The sequence below is a fragment of the Triturus cristatus genome, chromosome 10 (genome assembly GCF_964204655.1).
Source record: "Triturus cristatus chromosome 10, aTriCri1.1, whole genome shotgun sequence".
NCBI lineage: Eukaryota > Metazoa > Chordata > Amphibia > Caudata > Salamandridae > Triturus > Triturus cristatus.
In genome coordinates, this window is record NC_140593.1 from 1,214,312,286 (window position 1) to 1,214,331,818 (window position 19,533).

General features: G+C 49.9%; 1 protein-coding gene across 3 annotated transcripts in view; it reads left to right on the top strand.

Moving 5' to 3' along the window:
• The window catches only part of LOC146797090 (deoxyribonuclease-1-like 1), a 105,542-nt gene extending 97,969 nt beyond the window's left edge, over positions 1-7,573 (top strand). For all 3 annotated transcript variants that reach the window (XM_085629720.1, XM_085629721.1, XM_085629722.1), the window contains exons 7-9: positions 166-323; positions 4,111-4,207; positions 5,010-7,573. In XM_085629720.1, the coding sequence (XP_085485846.1) occupies positions 166-323; positions 4,111-4,207; positions 5,010-5,216 (462 nt within the window). In that variant the 3' untranslated portion in view covers positions 5,217-7,573. The remainder of the gene's footprint in view (positions 1-165; positions 324-4,110; positions 4,208-5,009) is intronic.
• Positions 7,574-19,533: the final 11,960 nt, after the last annotated feature.

A 19,533-nucleotide genomic window follows, 5' to 3' on the forward strand; every position in this document is an offset into this window, starting at 1 on the left:
AACTGCATAAGGTTTCTCTGTCCAGACAGCGCCTGGTCCACGGTTTTCAAGCCCTCCTGCTGCCATACAACAGTGGGGCCGGAGTTTGTCCTTCCAGATCCTCCCCCTTGACGGTCACCGTGAAGCGAGGGCCGTTCACTCATCGCCTCTGCTCTTCTTTTCCAGAGCATCATGTTTCTGGGAGACTTCAATGCTGATTGTGACTATGTGGCCAAGAAGAGGTGGCCCCTGATCCGGCTGCGCACGGAGCCCAGCCTCGCGTGGCTCATTGGAGACGAGGTGGACACAACGGTCCGAGCCAAAACGAACTGTGCCTATGACAGGTAATGGGGTCACGTCCATTGTGTGACCGATGTTGGGGGGCACCAGTGTATTCCCATGCAGTAGTGCAGGCCACCCTATCTACGAGGAGCAGGTCTCTGCCCACCCCTCCAAGAAACACGTGCCTCCACCAACCTCTTCTGAGGACCTTGTACCAAAACACCCCGCTCTGGGTCCCCTCTCAGGGGACGGCTCCACTTCCTCCCCCACTCCTTCTGCTTCCTGGAAGACTCCTGTCCATGTGTTCATCCTGCTCCCCACCAATGTCTTTCATAACCACTGTGCTGGGCCAGCAGTCTGCCCTAGCACAAATCTTCTATGTGCTGCATCTGCCCCATCACAGAGACCCGTCCGCCCCGGATATCTGTCCTTTCTCACTCAAATACACTCCTTGGCTCTCACTTTCCCTCAATGACACCTCTCCTTTACCACTCGTACTCTGTTAAACCACATGCCTTCCTATATTTGGCACACTCCCCATGCCACATCTGCCCCACATGCCTCACCTACCGAAAACTCTTGCCTTACTCATCCCTGCCAACACCACACTCCTCCCCTGCCGACCTCTAGCCCCACACTTCTGCCCCTGCCAACACCTCTAGCCCCACATTCCTTCACTGCCAACATCGCTTGCCTCAGACTCTGCCTCTGACAACACCTCTTACCTGACACTCCTCCCCATGCCAACACCTATAGACCCACACTCCTCCCCTGCTGACACCTCTTGCCTCACATTTCTCCACTAGCACCACTCCCCTCGCACTCCTTCCCTGCTGACATCACTCTCCCCACACCTCCTCTGACAACACTTCTCACCTCACTCTCCTCCCCTGTCAACATTACTCTTCTCATACTCCTCCCCTGATGACATCACTCCCCTCACACTCCTCCCCTGATGACATCACTCCCCTCACACTCCTCCCCTACCAACAGCTCTTGCCTCACACTCTGCTGCCAACACCTCTAGCCCCACACTCCTTGTCTGACAACACCTCTTTCCTCACATTCCTACAGTCAACACCTCTCGCCTCACACTCCTCCCCTGCCGACATCCCTCTCCTCACACTCATCCTCTGCCGTCACCTCTCACACTCCTCCCCTGCCAACAGTTCATGTCTCAGACTCCTCCTCTGCTGACACCTCTTGCCTCACACTCTTCCCCTGCCAACATCACCCTCCTCAAACTCCTCTCCTGATGACACCTTGCTTCACACTCCTCCCCCTGTCAACACCTCTAGCCCCACACTCCTCCTTGCCAACACCTCTCGTCTCACACTCCTCATCGACCGACACCTCTCATCTCACAATCCTCATCTGCTGACACTTCTCGCCTCACACTCCTCCCTGCCAACACCTCTCGTCTCACACTCCTCATCGACCGACACCTCTCATCTCACAATCCTCATCTGCTGACACTTCTCGCCTCACACTCGTCATCTGCCGGCACCTCTCGTCTCACACTCCTCATCTACTGACATCTCTCATCTCACAATCCTCATCTGCTGACGCTTCTCGCCTCACACTCCTCATCTGCCGGCACCTTTCATCTCACACTCCTCATCTGCCGGCACCTCTCGTCTCACACTCATCGACCGACACCTCTCATCTCACAATCCTCATCTGCTGACACTTCTCGCCTCATCTGCCGGCACCTCTGATCTCACACTCATCTGCCGACACCTCTCGTCTCACACTCCTCATCGACCGACACCTCTCATCTCACAATCCTCATCTGCTGACACTTCTCCTCACACTCCTCAAATGCCGGCACCTCTCGCCTCACACTCCTCATCTGCCGACACCTCTCGCCTCACACTCCTCATCTGCCGACACCTCTCGCCTCACACTCCTCATCTGCCGACACCTCTCGCCTCACACTCCTCATCTGCCGACACCTCTCGCCTCACACTCCTCATCTGCCGACACCTCTCGCCTCACACTCCTCATCTACCGACACCTCTCGCCTCACACTCCTCATCTACCGACACCTCTCATCTCACACTCCTCATCTGCTAACACTTCTTGCCTCACACTCCTCATCTGCCTGCACCTCTCGTCTCACACTCCTCATTAACCGACACCTCTCATCTCACACTCCTCATCTGCCGACACCTCTCGCCTCACACTCCTCATCTGCCGACACCTCTCATCTCACACTCCTCATCTGCCGACACCTCTCGCTTCACACTCCTCATCTACCGACACCTCTCATCTCACACTCCTGCCCTAGCCGACACCTCTTATCTCACAGTCCTAATCTGCTGACACCTCTCACCTCACTAACCTGCCCTGCTGACACCTTTCGCCTCAATCTACTGGCCTGCCGAGACCTCTCGTCTCACACTCCTGCCCTGCCGACACCTCTCGCCTCTCACTCCTGCCCTGGTTCTATATAGGAATACTCTTGAGGCCAAAAATGTGTCCAAAAGAGCAAAATAAAATCTCGTTTGGACTTCAGAGCAGTTGACTGTTTTCTTATGGGGGAAGGTTGCATCTTCGACACTGTGTAATTCAAGCTGTTGCTACATCGTACATACGGTATCGCTCTCTTTATGCTGTGTTTGTCCTCTTATGTTTGCTAATTTACCCTACTTGTAACAGTTTTGTGTCTTTTAAAAAATTCAATAAATAGATATGAGGACAAGAACAGCTCACCTACATGCAGAAGTTGTTCGATGTATTGTTTTCTTTCTTCTTCTTGTGTAGAGAACAATGCAGACCACGAGCAGTACGTTTCACTGGGCAGCAGCAAGAGCCTCTCCTTAAACCCTGTGCCTCCTGCTCACTAGTGTAAATGCTTCTACAGTGTAACTCATCTAAGGATAGTCAACAAACGGGGGTCTAGGCACTACGGGCGCACTCCTCTGGGTATCCCTAGTTGTATCCAAGAAGTAACTCATTATGGGGCCAAAGGTAGGAAAAAAGAGGCCAATAAACACTTTCAGAGAAACCACAAAGATTCCATCAATAAAGGTTGGTAAAGCGAAACTACTCACCCGTGAGGGTCTCAGGGTACAGGGAAGAGGGTGGGGGAGGGGTGGCTCAGTTGAGTTCTGGGATCATCCGAAAAGCCAGGTCTTGAGGTCCTTCCTGAATTGGGGCTATAAGTGAGCATAAACTCCCCCCCCCCTCCCCCCCCCCCCCCCCCCAGCATCCGACCTTATAGAAAGTTCAGTAGTCCAGTCCAGTAGTAATCCTGGGTTCTTTATTTCAATCTTCAGAGGCTGTCCGAAATATTGAGTGCGGGGCGACCCTCTGCCTTAAAGAAGGTAGCATCAGTGAACTTGGATGGTCGAGCCTGATGACGGATTAGCTCCCACGTCTTGCAGTTCTCCACACTCCAGCACAGCCCAAATGTTGAGTCTCAGAACACACTTGAGATCCCAAAATGAATGACCTTTAAGATCTAGCCGTCCCTTGGAGAGAGGATCTCCTTGATGTTCACAGATTTACTCATTCCTGTACGGCTGAATGTCACCACTGAGTAACAGACTCTGACGCACTCTGCCCCCGGTGGGACACTCTTTTAGACCTGTATTTCAGGTCCTCTAGCCACTTGACAGCATCCAACATTTCCTCATCTCAACGCTAGATACACATCACCTTAATTTCAGGTTTCACTGATGGCATCAAGGTACGCCATGGATTGCCCATGCCAGCGAGAAACTCTTACAGTTTAATCCCAAAACCAGACTGTCCATTTTCTAAACTGCTAAATTGAGAAGTAGAAAGCTCAGATGAATAGATGTGCATGCGCACAAGTGGATTAAACCAGTTCTTCACCCACAGGATCGTGATATACGGAGAGAAGCTCAGCAGAGAAGTCATCCCAGGTTCAGCCGGAGTCTATGATTTCGCACAAATCCTGGGGCTCACGGAGGCTGAGGTAAGAGTGAATTGTGTCATCATTTGAGATTCTGTTGAGTGGCTAAATCAGATTGGGGTCTTCCTGCTTAGTGAAATGTGGTCTAGTGGTTTAATTGAAATGTGGATGTGTTTGCCAGGTACAGGTTGACTACATGGTTACACTGAAATGTGACCTGACGTTTACCTTAAGATGTTATTTAGCTGTTGTGTCATCGTGTCGTCCGCTGATCTGAGATGTGCTTTTGTTGAAGTATGATTTAGTGGTTATGTTTAGGTCTGGTTCATTTGTTTAGTTGAGATGCCACCGGCTGGTTCAGGTGCCGCCTTACCATTCAGCTACAATGTGATTTTGTGTCTGAGTGGAGATGTGGTCATTTGATTAGAGATTCGTCAATAAGTGGCTTTTGAAGGTGTTTAGGGTTGAATGTGAGTTGCCGCCAAGTGGTTGGATCCATTTGTGCCCCATGTATATTGTTGACTAGCTTCGCAAGTAATTCTGCTCAAGAGGCCGCTAATACTAAATACGGTCAATGTCGTAGTGGGTTAAAGAAATAGGGAAATCATGGGAGTGGGAGAAATATCATTTCTAAGAATGTTTTTATTGCTATTCTTTGTCTATGGCATGTTAGAAACTTGATCATATTACAAAGACAGAGCGGGAGACTAAGTAGGTTGTGTAGTGTCGTTGCAGCAGCAGTGAACTGACGGTGTAGGCGGTCCAGGTGGGCTTGTCTGCCTGCAGCATCTCTGTATCAAAGTGTTAATTATTTGGGTACCGGGTTCATTACGAGTACTTGTCTCATCCTTCTGTCTCCCACCAGGCCCTGGAGGTCAGCGATCACTACCCAGTCGAGGTGCAGCTCAGCTCGATCAGAGTGGGAAACAATGGACAGGACCAGCTCTCGCGGCCGGGCACCACAACCCTGCTCCTCCTGGCTGCAAACAATGGACAGGACCAGCTCTCGCGGCCGTGCACCCCAACCCTGCTCCTCCTGGCTGCAAGCCTGGTGCTGGGGCAGCTCTCCTGAGCTCCCCTCTGGATACAAACCTTCACTCCCTCCTCAGACTCCCAGAGACCCAGGACTGGTGCACAGGAGGAGGAGGAAGAGAGCTCTGACACACCAGCCTCAAAAGATGCTGGGCTAGTGAGTGGACCTGATGAAGGCTTCACATGCCGGAGCCCCAGATGATCCTTCTCAAGTGTCTCCGTACGCCGGCATCTGTGGAAGCCATAGGAGCATCACCTCATCTTCAGAGGCACCAGACAAAGCCCTCTCAGGTGTCCCTTTATACCATCATCTTGACAAACGTCCTCAAGACACCTTTTTAGCAGCCACAGGAGGAACTTGGCCAAGAGCACGCTCAAACCCTCGTCGGGGGGGAACCTTATCAAGAGCCCCATACACCCACATTTGGGGAGCCCTACCAACTGCCCTATACACCTGGGTCAGGGGAAACTTATACACTTGCATCAGGGGAACCTTATCAAGAGCCACATACACCCACATTTAGGGAACCCTACCAACTGCCCTATACACCTGCATCAGGGGAACCTTATCAAAAGTTCCATACATCTTCATCAGGGAAACCTTAGAGCCCCTTACACCTCTATATACCCTCATCAGGGGGGTCCTTATCAAGGGGCTCCTACACCTTCATCGGGGGAACCTTATCAAGTGCCCCATACATCTTCATTGTGGGAACCCTATCAAAGACCCCCTACACCCACATCAGGGAGAACCCTACCGACTGCCCTATGCACCTGCCTCAGGGGATCCTTATCGAGAACCTTATACATTTGCATCAGGTAACCGTATCAAGACTCCCATACACCTGCATCAGAGAGAACTCTATAAAGTGCCCTTTACACCCACATCAGGTGAACCTTATCGAGAACTCTGTACACTTGCATCAGGTGAACCTTTTCAAACACACTGGCATCAGGTGAAAAAAGTCAAACCCGCTTTCAAATATGCCGTCCACGGCAAAAAAAAACCTGTTCGGGACATATTTATTGACTGCCAAGGAAAATGTGTCAAAAGTTTACAAAGCTCAAGCCGAGTCATTTCAGTGACGCTCTCAGGAAGTCCATACCTCGCAGACTTGACGTAAGTGCCTTCAGCACCACATCCGGGCTCTTCCGCAGCGCGGGCCATAAGTAAAGCACTCACAGCTGCAGTGGCTTGGGGATGTTATGTGGCCTTCAGCTTGTCACCTCTGGAGTCTTACACCTAAATGACACATCTGCTCACTCTTCATTGCTTCTTCAAAACTTGGGCTCATGTCTGGAGGAACCTTCCCAGAGCCTGCTTACCTGAAGCGCTGCCGGGGTCCCGCGCAGCGAAGCTGCGTAGGGCGGTGTTACTCCTAGCTGCGTCATTTATGTTAATTTGCACTAACAGAAATTTGTTTTTAGGATTTGAAACCTGCATTTTAGCTTTGCCTGCCAATTCCACTCAGGCCCTCCCTCAAAGAGAGTTCAGCTGTTCATTCTTGTATTCAGTTGTAAAACAGACTGGTCAAAATGAGGTTCTGGAACTACTGCGCTCACGCTCTCAAGAAACTGTCCTGCTTGCATTGTGAGTTTCTGTGCAGTGCAAGTTTTTTGGGAGAATTTGCTAGGTTTATAATTCGCGGAAAAATACCAACTAATATGTCAATCCGTATTTTCTTCCTGAAGTAAAGGTATACTTTATTACGTTTCTACAGGAAAAAATTCATAATTTCCAACTGGCAAATACTTTTGCAAATTTCCACAATGTGTTGCAATTTCTGTTAAAGACGATATGGAATTATTTTAAATAAGTGCTAATAATTATTTTTAAAGCTGGCAAAATTCCTTTTTAAAATGAGCATAGACTGTACATATTTTGTTTAAAAACATTGAACATATCTGTTCTTAAGTGTATTGAATCCTCTAACCATTTTTGGCACAACTGATTTGAAAAGATGTCCAGAAATGTTTTTAAACGTGCCTAAAATATTTTTGGAAGAAAATAATTTGAAGCTCTTTTCTTAAAGATACATCCTTTAAAAACGCAAAACACACGTTTTCAAAAGTGGCATGTAATCATTTCAAACTATGCTCGCAACTGTTTTGCGAATCTAGCAGAAATGTTTTTTAGAAATATAGCATATACAAATTCCAAAGCATTATTTTTATATATTGCACAGATTTTGTAACATAACCGGGCAGAAGTATTTGATGAAAATGTACAAAAATCTTTGAAAAAACGTACATTATTTATTTTAAACGTTGTGCAGAATTATTTGAAGTTTGCAGAAGTATTTTTATAACCTGTGCGGAATTCTTTGAAAATGTTTGCTCGATTCTTTTTCAAAGGGTGCAGCGATGTGATAAAAAAATATATAGAATTCTTTAAAAGCGTGTGCAGAATTCTTTGAAAAATGCGTCTTAAAAATATTTGTGTTATTTTAAAAAACAATAAGGATATTTCTCCTTGATTTACAGATAAATATCAGGCACGGATGTCTGTCATGCTTCCTTATAATTCTTAGCATATAAAGCAACATTTGAAACGGATTCACCTTGCATCAACTCCTGAGGGTAATTGTGTCACTAAGCCATTGCATGTGTGCCCTCAGTTCACGAGTGTAGCTTCGGAGAGGGAGGGGTGCAGGAGGTGGGGGAAATCTGCTATGTCTGTGTCAGTTTTTCTCATCGTTCTGATTTCAATAAGAGGTTTAAACTTGTTCCTTGTTTTGAGCAAGGACTTGAATATATTTAGTGACTCTTTAAAGAAGTAGCTGCTCCGCAGAAGTGCTCCTTGAATAGATGCAAATGTGCTACTTTTTAGACTTCAGAGCCATTGGCAGTAGTAGGCTTGGCACGCTGTGCCAGGCACAGGTTTCCTGGCATACCACTGGCAATCAAACACCCAAAAGGTGGTAAAGACGAATGCATGCAAATTGTCTAACCACTGGCTGTCCCTCGGAGTAACATTCCAATCCATCATTTTGTACCCTCTGTGCCACACTAGACGGAGGGGTTGATTTGGGTTTTGGTAGATGGAATAAAGGCAGACAAGGTGGTGGAGGACTTTATACACTCCGCCCGCCAAATTTAAAGACAGATGTCCGCCAGCCGGCCCAAATATATCTCTATTCATTGGAAGGAACCGCCAAAGCTTTATTTAACAGCAAACTCCCAAAAGCGGTATTTTTCTCTTTTGCCTGGGGCCTCCCCTATGTTTGAAGATATCCTTTTCGGCAAGCATTGCCCTGTCCATGTCAACTGCCCAATCACGTAGGACCGGAACCGTCCCCACACCCCACTTCTGGGCAATGTTACGCTTCGCAATGGCCCACCCAAGTGAAGCCCACGTTTGCTCAACTTGCGTCAAATCAGTAGCTTCCCAGATATTTAGGAGCCACAGTTGGGGGGAGGGCCCTGAGGGATTTACCACCCGCCCATCTCCATGTGCTGCGTGACCCTGTTCCAATATTGATGCACCACCAAGCAATCCCAGAGAACATGAAAAATGGTTCCTGGTTGGTAACACTGCCGGAGGCACAGGGGATCAGTCCTCCTTCCTATCTTAACCAAAATCCCAGCGTCCAAATATACACGATGCAGGATTTTTAATTGAACAAGGCGCAATCTCATAGGGATAGCCACTTCCTTGGGAGAGGCTAGGGCATCACGCCAGTCCTCATCTTCTAGGTCTCCCAAATCTGCTTCCCAAAGTCATCGTAGACGACTTAAGGGGTCTGGACGATTGTTGATTAGTTTTTTGTATGTGAGAGATATGGCCTTTTTGTGCATGGGGTCAAGTATAAGCCTGTCTTCCAGTGGAGAGGCCTCAGGGAGAGGGGCATCTCTGGGCATAGCTGCTTTGATTGCATGGCTGATTTGTAGGTAGCGAAAGGCCTCAGATTCTGCTAGTTGATATTTATTCTGTAGATCTGCAAATGTGGCTAACCCACCCCCATCCACATGTCCCCCACTCTGGAGATGCCCATCATGTCCCATTTGTCGAAACCTGGGCATTTACTAAGCTGTCCCTACAGGTCTGGCTCCCAAAGTGGTGCAGCCTTCCTGAGCATGCCATGCCAACCCCATTTTCTATTCACGCCGTGCCAAACCTCCACTGTGCGTGCCGTGGGACCTGTGAGGGCTATCCTGCGAGGATTTGTATAGAGTGCCCTGGCGTAGTCCCACCGACCCAGAAGCCAACGGTCAGTGCGAAAATTCGGGTCGTCATATTCCCCATGCGCCCATTTATTGATTGGGACCAGTTGAGAGGCCAGATAGTAGAGCCTGATATCGGGTAAAGCATACCACCCCATCGTTATTAATGTTGTCATGGCTATCCTAGGGGCCCGTCCGTCCCACAGCAGCCCGCGTATAACACCCTTGATAGCGGCAAAACAATCGTCAGGAACCTTATTTGGTGTGTTTTGCAACACATAAACAAAACGTGGTAGTGCTCGCATCTTAAAAAGGGCCGCACGCCCCAGTAGTGTAAGGGGAAGGGACTGCCAATATTTGGCATCAGACCGAAGGCGAGTCAGGGGTGCAAGCAGGTTGGACTCCTAAAACAAAGTCGGGTCTGGAGTAACATAAATGCCAAGATACTTAAAGCCCTTTTCAGCTACTGGTATGTCGGCGGCTCACCCCACATCACATAAAGCTGGGATTTAGCCAAGTTAATAGTATAAACCGAATGGGAGCAAAAGAAATGAAATATGTGGAGAACCCGGCGAAGGGACCTTGAGGTCGAGGCCAAATACAAGAGGATATCGTCCACGTACAGGGAGATGCGATCTTCATGGTCTTCCGTCCACTTCAACCCCCGAATCTCCAGGCTGCCCCTGATCCATACCGCTAACGGTTCCAACACTAGGGCAAACAACAAGGGTGACAAAGGGCATCCTTGTCTAGTACCCCTCCCCAGTGGGAATTGCCTCAAAACGTGGTTGTTGACTGTCACCTGTGCGGTTGGGTGGGCGTATATCAGGCGGATCTACTTTATGAAATTTGAACCAAAACCCAACCTATTTAAAACTGCGAAGAGAAACTCCCACTCAATAGTGTCAAATGCCAGGGATGCATCCAACGATAGTAGAGCTACATCCCCCCCCCCTAATCGTATCACGCCGACCCAGGACCGCGTGGAGTCGCCGCAAATTCAAAGCAGTGTTTCTCCCTGGCATGAACCCAGATTGGTCAGGGTGCACGAGCTCCGTAATGCAAGGGATACGTCTGTTGGCTAGTAGCTTAGCAAAAATTTTAGCCTCAACTGTCAAAAGTGAGATTGGACGATATGCCCTACAATCATCTGGCAGTTTGCCCTGCTTGTGGAGGACCACAATGGAGGCCGTTCGCACATCAGCCGGTAGCACCCCAGCGTCTAAACTTTCAGTGTACATTTGGAGTAAGTAGGGGGAGATTTTGGACGCCAATGGCTTCAAGAATTTGATAGGGAGTCCATTGGGCCCCATAGCTTTACCTGAGCAGACGTCTTGTATTGCTTTCTGAATCTCAGCGTCCGTTATCACGCCCTCCAGAGAATCCCAATTCTGTGAGGATAGACATGTGACTTTGATGGTCGAAAGAAGATCCCCAGCCGCGTATGACTGGGACGTGCTAGATGGCGTGTACACCACTGCGAAGTGGGAAGCGAACGTGTCAGCGATCTGTTGAGGATCGTTGATTAAATCCCCATTCGTCCCGCGTACTGAGTGCACCCATCGTGACGATTGCTCTCTTTTCTCTAACCAAGCAAGGAGTTTGCCCATCCGATCTCTGTGTTCATAAATTCTATGGCGCGTGGAGGTATAGCGTGCTTTGGCTGCTTCCGTCAAGAGCTGAGTGTAGTCGAGACGCACCATCGAGAGTGAGTGCTGCGTCTCTGGATCAGGGGTAAGTGCCAGGGCTTTTTCCCGAGTTAGGACATCCTCTTCGAGCTCTATGTTTCTCTTGGTAAGTTCTCTCTTGTGGCCAACCAGCAAAGACAGGGCTCTGCCTTTCATAACTGCACCAAACGCACCCCATAGGATGCGGGCTGAGGTAACCGACCCCATGTTTTCCTGGAAATAGTGGTCAGCTTCTCTGATCAATGCCTCCTTAATGTGAGGTACTTTGAGCGCCCATGGGTTTATAGTGAGGGTAGCACGACTTTTAGGCTGGCCGGATGAAAGCGTCGTAAGGATAGAGGAATGATCAGAGATTCCACGCGCGAGGCACCTGGAATCAGTAAACATGCAAATATTGTGAGCGTGGGTAAGTATGTGGTCGATGCGTGATTGACTGTTATGGGTGTCTGAATGGAATGTAAACTGCACGGTAGTCGGCTTTAGTCGCCGCCAGACATCGACCAGGCCTACGGCAGCCAAGAATTCTGCCAGAGGAGACCCCCGTGGGGGTCCTCGCGGGCCGAAAGGCGGTCAACGGTGCTATCTACAACAAGGTTAAGATCCCCACCCCCAACACCAGCAGCCCCAGGGGTAGGTCAAGCAGAAGCGTCCCGAGATCTCGCAACAGGGGATGCTGCATTCCGGGTGGGGCATACACAGAAAGAACATGGACGACCTGTCCCTCCCATGTGCCGTAGAGCATCACATAACGACCTTGATCATCCGACCAGACTCTGTTGATTAAGTAAGGACATCCCCTGCGTAAGAGTATCCCCGTCCCCCGAGAGCCAGATGTAAACCCTGAGTGGGCAGCCAAACGGTATCCCCATCTATTCAGTGCGCTGCATGAGTTACCAATTATGTGTGTCTCTTGGAGGAGAACAATGTCCGGCGCCTGTCGTTTCAAGTAATGAAGGACCACCCCTTGCTTAATTTTGTCCCCCAAACCGTTGACGTTCCACGTGAGGAATTTAAGTGCTAAGTGTGATCCCATGTATAGGTAGCGGGATGGGTAGAGTAGTGCCGAAGGGCAAAGGACATGTCAGTGTCAATGCATTTTGGGTAGTATACACAAGTCGGCCCTCCAATCTTCCAGGTGTAGAGCTGTAAGTCCCGAAACGGTGCAAATGTTCTAGTGCGTATAACCCTGTGGGCACCCTGTGTTCCCCTTGGCACCGCGTTAAGAACCTGGATGTGGACATATAGTACTGTAGGTACCAAAAAAGTGCTGCAATAGATAACAGAACCCGCAACGAGAGGGGAAATGAGAAAGAGCATCATGGGAACACAAACATACCCCCCTGGCCCCCCAACACTGAACACCCACCCCCCCCACCCTGCCTTCCTGCACAGCGGGCATAGAACCACCCGCCACCCCAAACTTGCAGAGTGCCTGTCGCCCACCCGTAACAGAATTAGGGACATGATCCTACCCCACTCCCTGAAGCATCAATACTGTGAGGGAATGTGCATTCCCGTCATACGACCCCCAGCCAACGACTCGAACATAATAGACTGAAATCAAGGAGAACACAAGAAGCAACAATGTGAACCCTAATGAGACAGACCACATTGGCAAGCTAGTCATTTGAAGTATGTAGCCCATTAGGGAGCAAGTGGAGGGCCGACGAATCCCAAGCAGTCTGTTCCCCTCAACATCAAGATGGCCACGAAACAGCTCTCAACACTTTCAATCGCCGGTCTCATCCTTGGGACCAAGAGCAGAGAGGCATGTCGACCGAGTACAAGAACGAGTGGGTCACCCCCCTCAGAGGCCGGTAGCAATACAAGAGTGAACAGTGCGAGGCCCGAATCGGTCCCGGAGAGCTAAAACATGGCGAAGGGTCCACAAGGCACGGCGTGCCCCCCGAGAGTCCGCTCGGCAGACCCCCCCCCCCCCACCACCATCAAAGGCCAATGAAACCAATGTCAAGCCACCAAACCTTACCCAGTTGGGCTCTGCGTTGCCGAAGCTTCACTCGACGGGGATCTTGTCCTCGGGCTTGACCTGTCGTCGTTGGATCTGTCGCCCGCAGGCCTGTGACGACGTTTTTCAACTGTTCTCCAGCCCTCGAAAGTAGTTTGTTTAAAAAAAATAAAAAACAACTAATGACCCCCACAAAATTTGAGTTTTTCCCATGGTGCGGGGGTAATGTCCCTCACTGCCAGGAAGCACCTGGCTGTGGCAGACAGTAATCCGAAAACCATCCAACCATCTATTTTATATAGGGTGGGTGGCTTATCTCTGATGGCACCTACTCCATCGGAGAAACTTTTCCGGCAATGAAGTACACTTTAATCTGTCAGCATTAAAGTTGCGTTCTGCGCAACTACAATTTAGACAGGCAGTCCTTCAATTTGGCCGGCTACTGTCACCACTGCATTGGAGGACATGTCCTTCAATCTCCAAATCCGCCCCAGAGGCCAACCTAATGCAGGTCAGTACTGACCCTGCTCCTCATGGGAACAGATCATCCCGATCCTTGGTCACCCATCTTGATCCTTGGTCACCCATCTTGATCCTTGGTCACCCATCTTGATCCTTGGTCACCCATCCCGATCCTTGGTCACCCATCCCGATCCTTGGTCACCCATCTTGATCCTTGGTCACCCATCTTGATCCTTGGTCACCCATCTTGATCCTTGGTCACCCATCTTGATCACCCATCTTGATCCTTGGTCACCCATCCCGATCCTTGGTCACCCATCCCGATCCTTGGTCACCCATCCCGATCCTTGGTCACCCATCCCGATCCTTGGTCACCCATCCCGATCCTTGGTCACCGCGCGCCACAAGGAGTCCCCGGGATTTGATCCTAAGGCGGAAGCGGGCGTTTCAAACAGACAATGCATTATCAAAGAAGAATGATCTGTTCCCAACAAAGTCCGACCCAGGCAGCGGCGCCACACACCCATCACCTACTTCCACAGAGCTGAGGGCGCCTCAGGACCCGCACTTACTAACTACACCGCAGGGGCAGGCACAACGTATGTAACCAATGCCAGCAACGAATTAAACACAAGTAGCGAGAAGCTTGAAACACACATAGCTACATCGGGTACAACGGAATACAACGTGAAAGACTACATGAAAACAAGCATTTGCAAATCAATGGGTCTTTCATTTGCGAGACTTAGAGCTATTGGGATGGTAAACATAAAAGCAGGCGCCGCGCTGAAACATAAAGCGCCGTGTCCGTCTATAAAACATTATAATCAATCAATCAATACATTTGTAGAGCGCACTCCTCACCCGTGAGGGTCTCAAGGCGCTGGGGGGGAGGGAGGTGCTGCTACTGCTCGAATAGCCAGGTCTTGAGTAGCCTCCTGAAGGTCAGCAGGTCCTGGGTCTGCTGTAGGGGGATGGGGAGGGTGTTCCAGGTCTTGGCGGCGAGGTGGGAGAATGATCTGCCACCGGTGGTCGCTATTCGGATGCAGGGGACGGTGGCGAGGGTGAAGTCGGCGGAGCGGAGCTGTCGATTCGGGGTGTAGAAGGTGAGTCGTCTGTTGAGGTATGCCGGTATGGTGTTGTGGAGCGCCTTGTGTGCGTGGGTGAGGAGCTTGAAAGTGATCCTCTTTTTGACGGGGAGCCAGTGAAGGTCTCTCAGGTGTGGTATGATGTGTTTGTGGCGCGGGATGTCGAAGATCAGCCGTGCGGAGGGGTTCTGTATGTGTTGTAGTCGTTTCAGGAGCTTGGCAGAGGCTCCTGCGTAGAGGGCATTTCTGTAGTCTAGCCTGCTGCTAACAAGGGCCTGGGTGTCTGTTCTTCTTGTTTCGGTGGGGATCCACCTGTAGATCTTCCGGAGCATGCGGAGGGTGTTGAAGCAGGAGGATGAGACGGCGTTGACTTGCTTGGTCATGAAGAGTGTTGAGTCGAGGATAAACCCCAGGTTGCGTGCGTGCTCGGTGTGTGTCGGGGCTGTTCCTAGTGTTGTTGGCCACCAGGAGTCGTCACAGGCTGAGGGGTTGGAGCCGAGGATGAGGACCTCCGTCTTGTCCGAGTTCAGCTTCAGCCGGCTGTTCTTCATCCACTCGGCGACGGCCTTCATTCCTTCGTGGAGGTTGGTTTTTGCAGTGAGGGGATACTTGGTGAGGGAGAGAATTAGCTGGGTGTCGTCAGCGTAGGAGATGATGTTGAGGTCGTGCAGTCGGGCGACGTGGGCGAGCTGTGCCATGTAGACGTTGAACAATGTTGGGCTGAGGGATGATCCTTGAGGTACGCCGCAGATGATCTCGGAGGCTTCAGAGCAGAAAGGTGGTGGCCCACATGAAAGCGGGTGCCATGCTATAACATGGAGCGCAGCGTCCGTGTACAAAACAGTTATGCACGCGGCAGCCAGTGAAGCGGGCGCCCTGGTGAATCACAAGCAGGAAATAACAAGCATTGGCATAGCCAATAGGTCTCGCTTTTGGGACCTTATAAGTATTTAGTTATGCAGCACAATATCCTTGGTGCAACAACATCAACTGTTGCATGGCTAAACTCTTATAAGGTCCCAAAGGTGAGACCTATTGGCTATGCCAATGCTTGTTTGTTAAAGTTGCTAAAGTACTGTGGGAGGGCTGCCGGGGATGTTGGTTGTGCCTAACAACAATGGACTGTGGGGGGAGGATGTGGGGAAGTGAAGTAACATGAAATGGGAGGAGTGCAGGGCTGAAGGAGTGAGACTGCAGACACATGCACTGTCAGTGCATGTGCAAAAGTAAATAAAAAAAATAAGCAATTTTTCATTTTAACGTGTTCAGAGAAGCAGGTAATAAATATGTGTTCACGTTGTGTGGGGGGATAGTTTTCCTTGAAAATTAGGGTTCAGTGGTCCCTCAGGCCTTATGCCCCGGTGCCACTGAACCTGCTGCACCAATTGAAGCTACACCCCTGGCTACACGCTAACATACCAGCAATTCTCAGAGACCAGTCAAACACCTCACATAAGACAACGTGAAGAGGACCGAGGTTTGTTCAGAGTTAGGATAACTTCTTCTTCAGTAAACGCGGCACATCAGACGATGCAGCACAGAAAACTGTGCGAATACCAGCGCTTGCATCAGAGCACCTGTGTGTGATGAATAGCCACGGAGGGGAGCACATAATAGTGTGATTACTACCAGCACAAACTCACAATCAAGCAGAAACGTCAAGGGAACAGCAGGGGGCAAGGTCACGAGCGCCTAAAAGCATACAGGAATAATTTCGGTGGAACATCAAATGCCTGCTACCGAAAGGCTCACTTATGGTGTTCACGAATTATGCGGTTACGAAATGCAAAGTCAACCAGGACTTCTGACTGTAAAAACCTGCAACACTGTCTCACGGGCCAGAATGTTGTACTTATAATGAACAATGAACAGCGGAAAAATAAGGAGAGAAATTGAAAAGAAATTATATTTCTGTAACAAAAATATGGAAAATCCATCTACTGCAATGTGTAATAAAGAAGTTAACACTTCAATTGCAAACATCAACCATCTCGACACATCCCTGTTTGCCATTCACACATTTGTCCCATCTGAAGTGGACTGAAAAGTCAAGGCTCACACTGCCTGGGGTGCAAGCAGACTAGAATTAGAAGTCACTATGTGCGTGCCGTGCGCTTACACAGTTTGCTTTATGTTTGTAGTTGCATACAGAGCGAACTCAACCAGATGGTATCGGAGCGCTTTGCATAAGCATCAGTTGTATTACACATGCCACGGCGCACCGGAACCAGCGGGGAGAGGCTTTTATTTTTATTTGATGTTGTCTCTAGGCTATAGCAAATCATTATTTCAACATCAAACAAAATAAAAGCCTCTCCCAGCTGGTTTCGGGACACCGTGTCGATTGTAATGCAACTGGTGCTCATGCACAGCCCTCCGATATCATCTGGACAATTTCTCTCTGTATAAAGGCAAACATAAAAAACAAGACTGTAAGACAACAGGTGGACTTCCTGCAGCCCTCGTCTGTGAGCACGACTGAACAAACTCGGCAGTTAAGCATTTATTTACACGCATTTCTGTTCCTGCAGCGCTAACAAGCCAGCTTCTGAGCGCTTAAACTCGAAGAAAAAGGCTCTGATGAAAGTAGTAAGGAGGTAGAACAAGAGAGAGTATAAAGGGAGTGGTGGGCGCTCGGCCGTCGCATGATGTGAAAGTGATCACGATCGCGAGCAAGCGCGCAGCGAGCAATGCGCTTAATGAGCATGAGGAATGCCATATGCCGCCTCTGCTCAAGCGCGCGCCCCCGCTCATGCACTGCAAGCTGTAGCCAGCGGTAGCATTTTTTGAAGCCCTTACTTAAAGTCTCGCCAGACCAGCGCAAGCGCTGGGTCAGGCGAGACCTAAAAACGTAGTCCCTAAAGGAACGCATAACCACCTATCACGCAAGTAAACTGTAGTTGGCCGGTGCTCCTCGGCTTAAAATGGAAATTTGGTATCAGAGCACCAACCAGTAAGGAGCCAGGAAAAAAGAGTAACGCAGGAGTGAACCAAAGGCAAGCAGTAGGTGGGCTTACACTCCGTACAGTGAATACAGCAGGACTACCAGACAGTGCATGCGCGCTGCCTAGGCTTGACCTAAACAGCAAAACACTTCACTCATGTAGCAGCAAGAAAAGAGAACGTTTATTATGGACTCCACTTCCTTATACTGCATGTTGTCCTTTGTGTTATTACGTCCTGCCCTGGGAAGTAGGATTATGTGATACCTAGATGACTTTACATGTGCTATGATTATTAAACAGCAAGAAGAGAGACTGCATGATAGAGCGTCCTGTCGTATAATAACATTAAAGAAGGACACAAATACATGTCAGATGAAAGAAGCAGTTCTTACTCACTGCAAAGATCGGTGGATGCAAGGGGAGCCGTGGTTTACCAACCTGGGTCCCAGGGATCTGGTGTGATCCCACAGTGTCTGACCAAAACTCTTTCATGATCCCACAGTGTCTGGGAAAATCTCTTTCAACCACGAGCTGGAGACGGCAGCGCACAGATTGCAGTCTGGATGGACAAAAACATACTGAAATTAACCCTGCTAAACCTCAGATTCTGGCACCACTGACCCTTCACAGGACAGAGCTGTGGTCAGGGCCTGCCCTTGCCCGGAGCGCCTCCCCTTCATGTAAATGTATGCCCCCCACCCTCTGCCTACGATGAGGGTGCAACCTCACACACCCCTTCACTCCTCACCTCCTCATCTAAACCACCTCTAGCTGACCTGCTGCTGGGCACTGACCTTTAAGTAGCCACCTTGGCCTCAGGTCGGTGGTGGACAGCTGCCCTGGACTTTACTTCCACCCTCTCTTGTGACGTGTTGGGAAGGAAGTGGGAGGGTGAGATGAACAGAGTCGCACCGCGGCTGAAAGAAGGAATGATTGGAACACTTTTCTTTGGAGCTGATCAAATAAACGCAGATTCTCTCTGAAGTAGCCACAAAGTTGATATTAGCAGTGGAGCGGTATCCTCTACAGCTCCCGGAAGCTTTTTATGCACAAAGCAGCATTTTAAACTAGGTCACATGTAGAGATGCGGTGTTAAACCTTCTCCTTAGATATGACATAGCAATCTGTGAGTCTCCTCAGACATATGCAGCTGGGCCAGCAGACACTCAAAGGATGCTGAGGAGAGAGGTGAGGACCAAGTGAGAGAAGACACACCATAGACTACAGACAGATATGAAGCTGAGGAGGAATGTGTGTGAGGAGACAGGCCCTTCTATTAGTGAAGGGGTCTGAGAAGAGAAGTGTGAGCAGACAGGCCCTGGGATCAGGGCAGGAGGCTGAGGAGAGAAGTGTGAGGAGACAGACCCTGGGATCATGGAAGGAGGCTGAGGAGAGAAGTGTGAGGAGACAGGCCCTGGGATCATGGGAGGTGGCTGAGAAGAGAAGTGTGAGCAGACCTACCCTGGGATCAGGGCAGTAGGCTGAAGAGAGATGTGAGAGGAGGCAGGCCCTTGGATTAGTACAGATGGGCTGAGAAGTGTGTGAGGTGATAGGCCCTGGGATCAGGGGAGGAGGCTGAGGAGAGAAGTGTGAGGAGAGAGGCCCTGGGATCAGGGGAGGAGGCTGAGAAGAGAAGTGTGTGAGGAGACAAGCCCTGGGATCAGGGCAGGAGGCTGAGGAGAGAAGTGTGTGAGGTGACAATCCCTGGGATCAGGGCAGGAGTCTGAGGAGAGACATATGAGGTGACAGACCCTGGGATCAGGGCAGGAGGCTGAGGAGAGAAGTGTGTGAGGTGACAGGCCCTGCTATCAGGGCAGGAGGTTGAGGGGAGAAGTGTGTGGGGAGACAGGCCCTGGGATCAGGGCAGGATGCTGAGGTGGAAAGCGTGAGGAGACAGTCCCTGGGATCAGGGCAGGAGACTCAGAATAGAAGCGTGTGAGGAGAATACCCTGAGATTAGGGCAGTAGGCTGATGAGAGAAGCGTGAGGAGACAGGCCCTGGGATCAAGGTAGGAGGCTGAAGAGAGAAGTGTGAGAAGATAGAT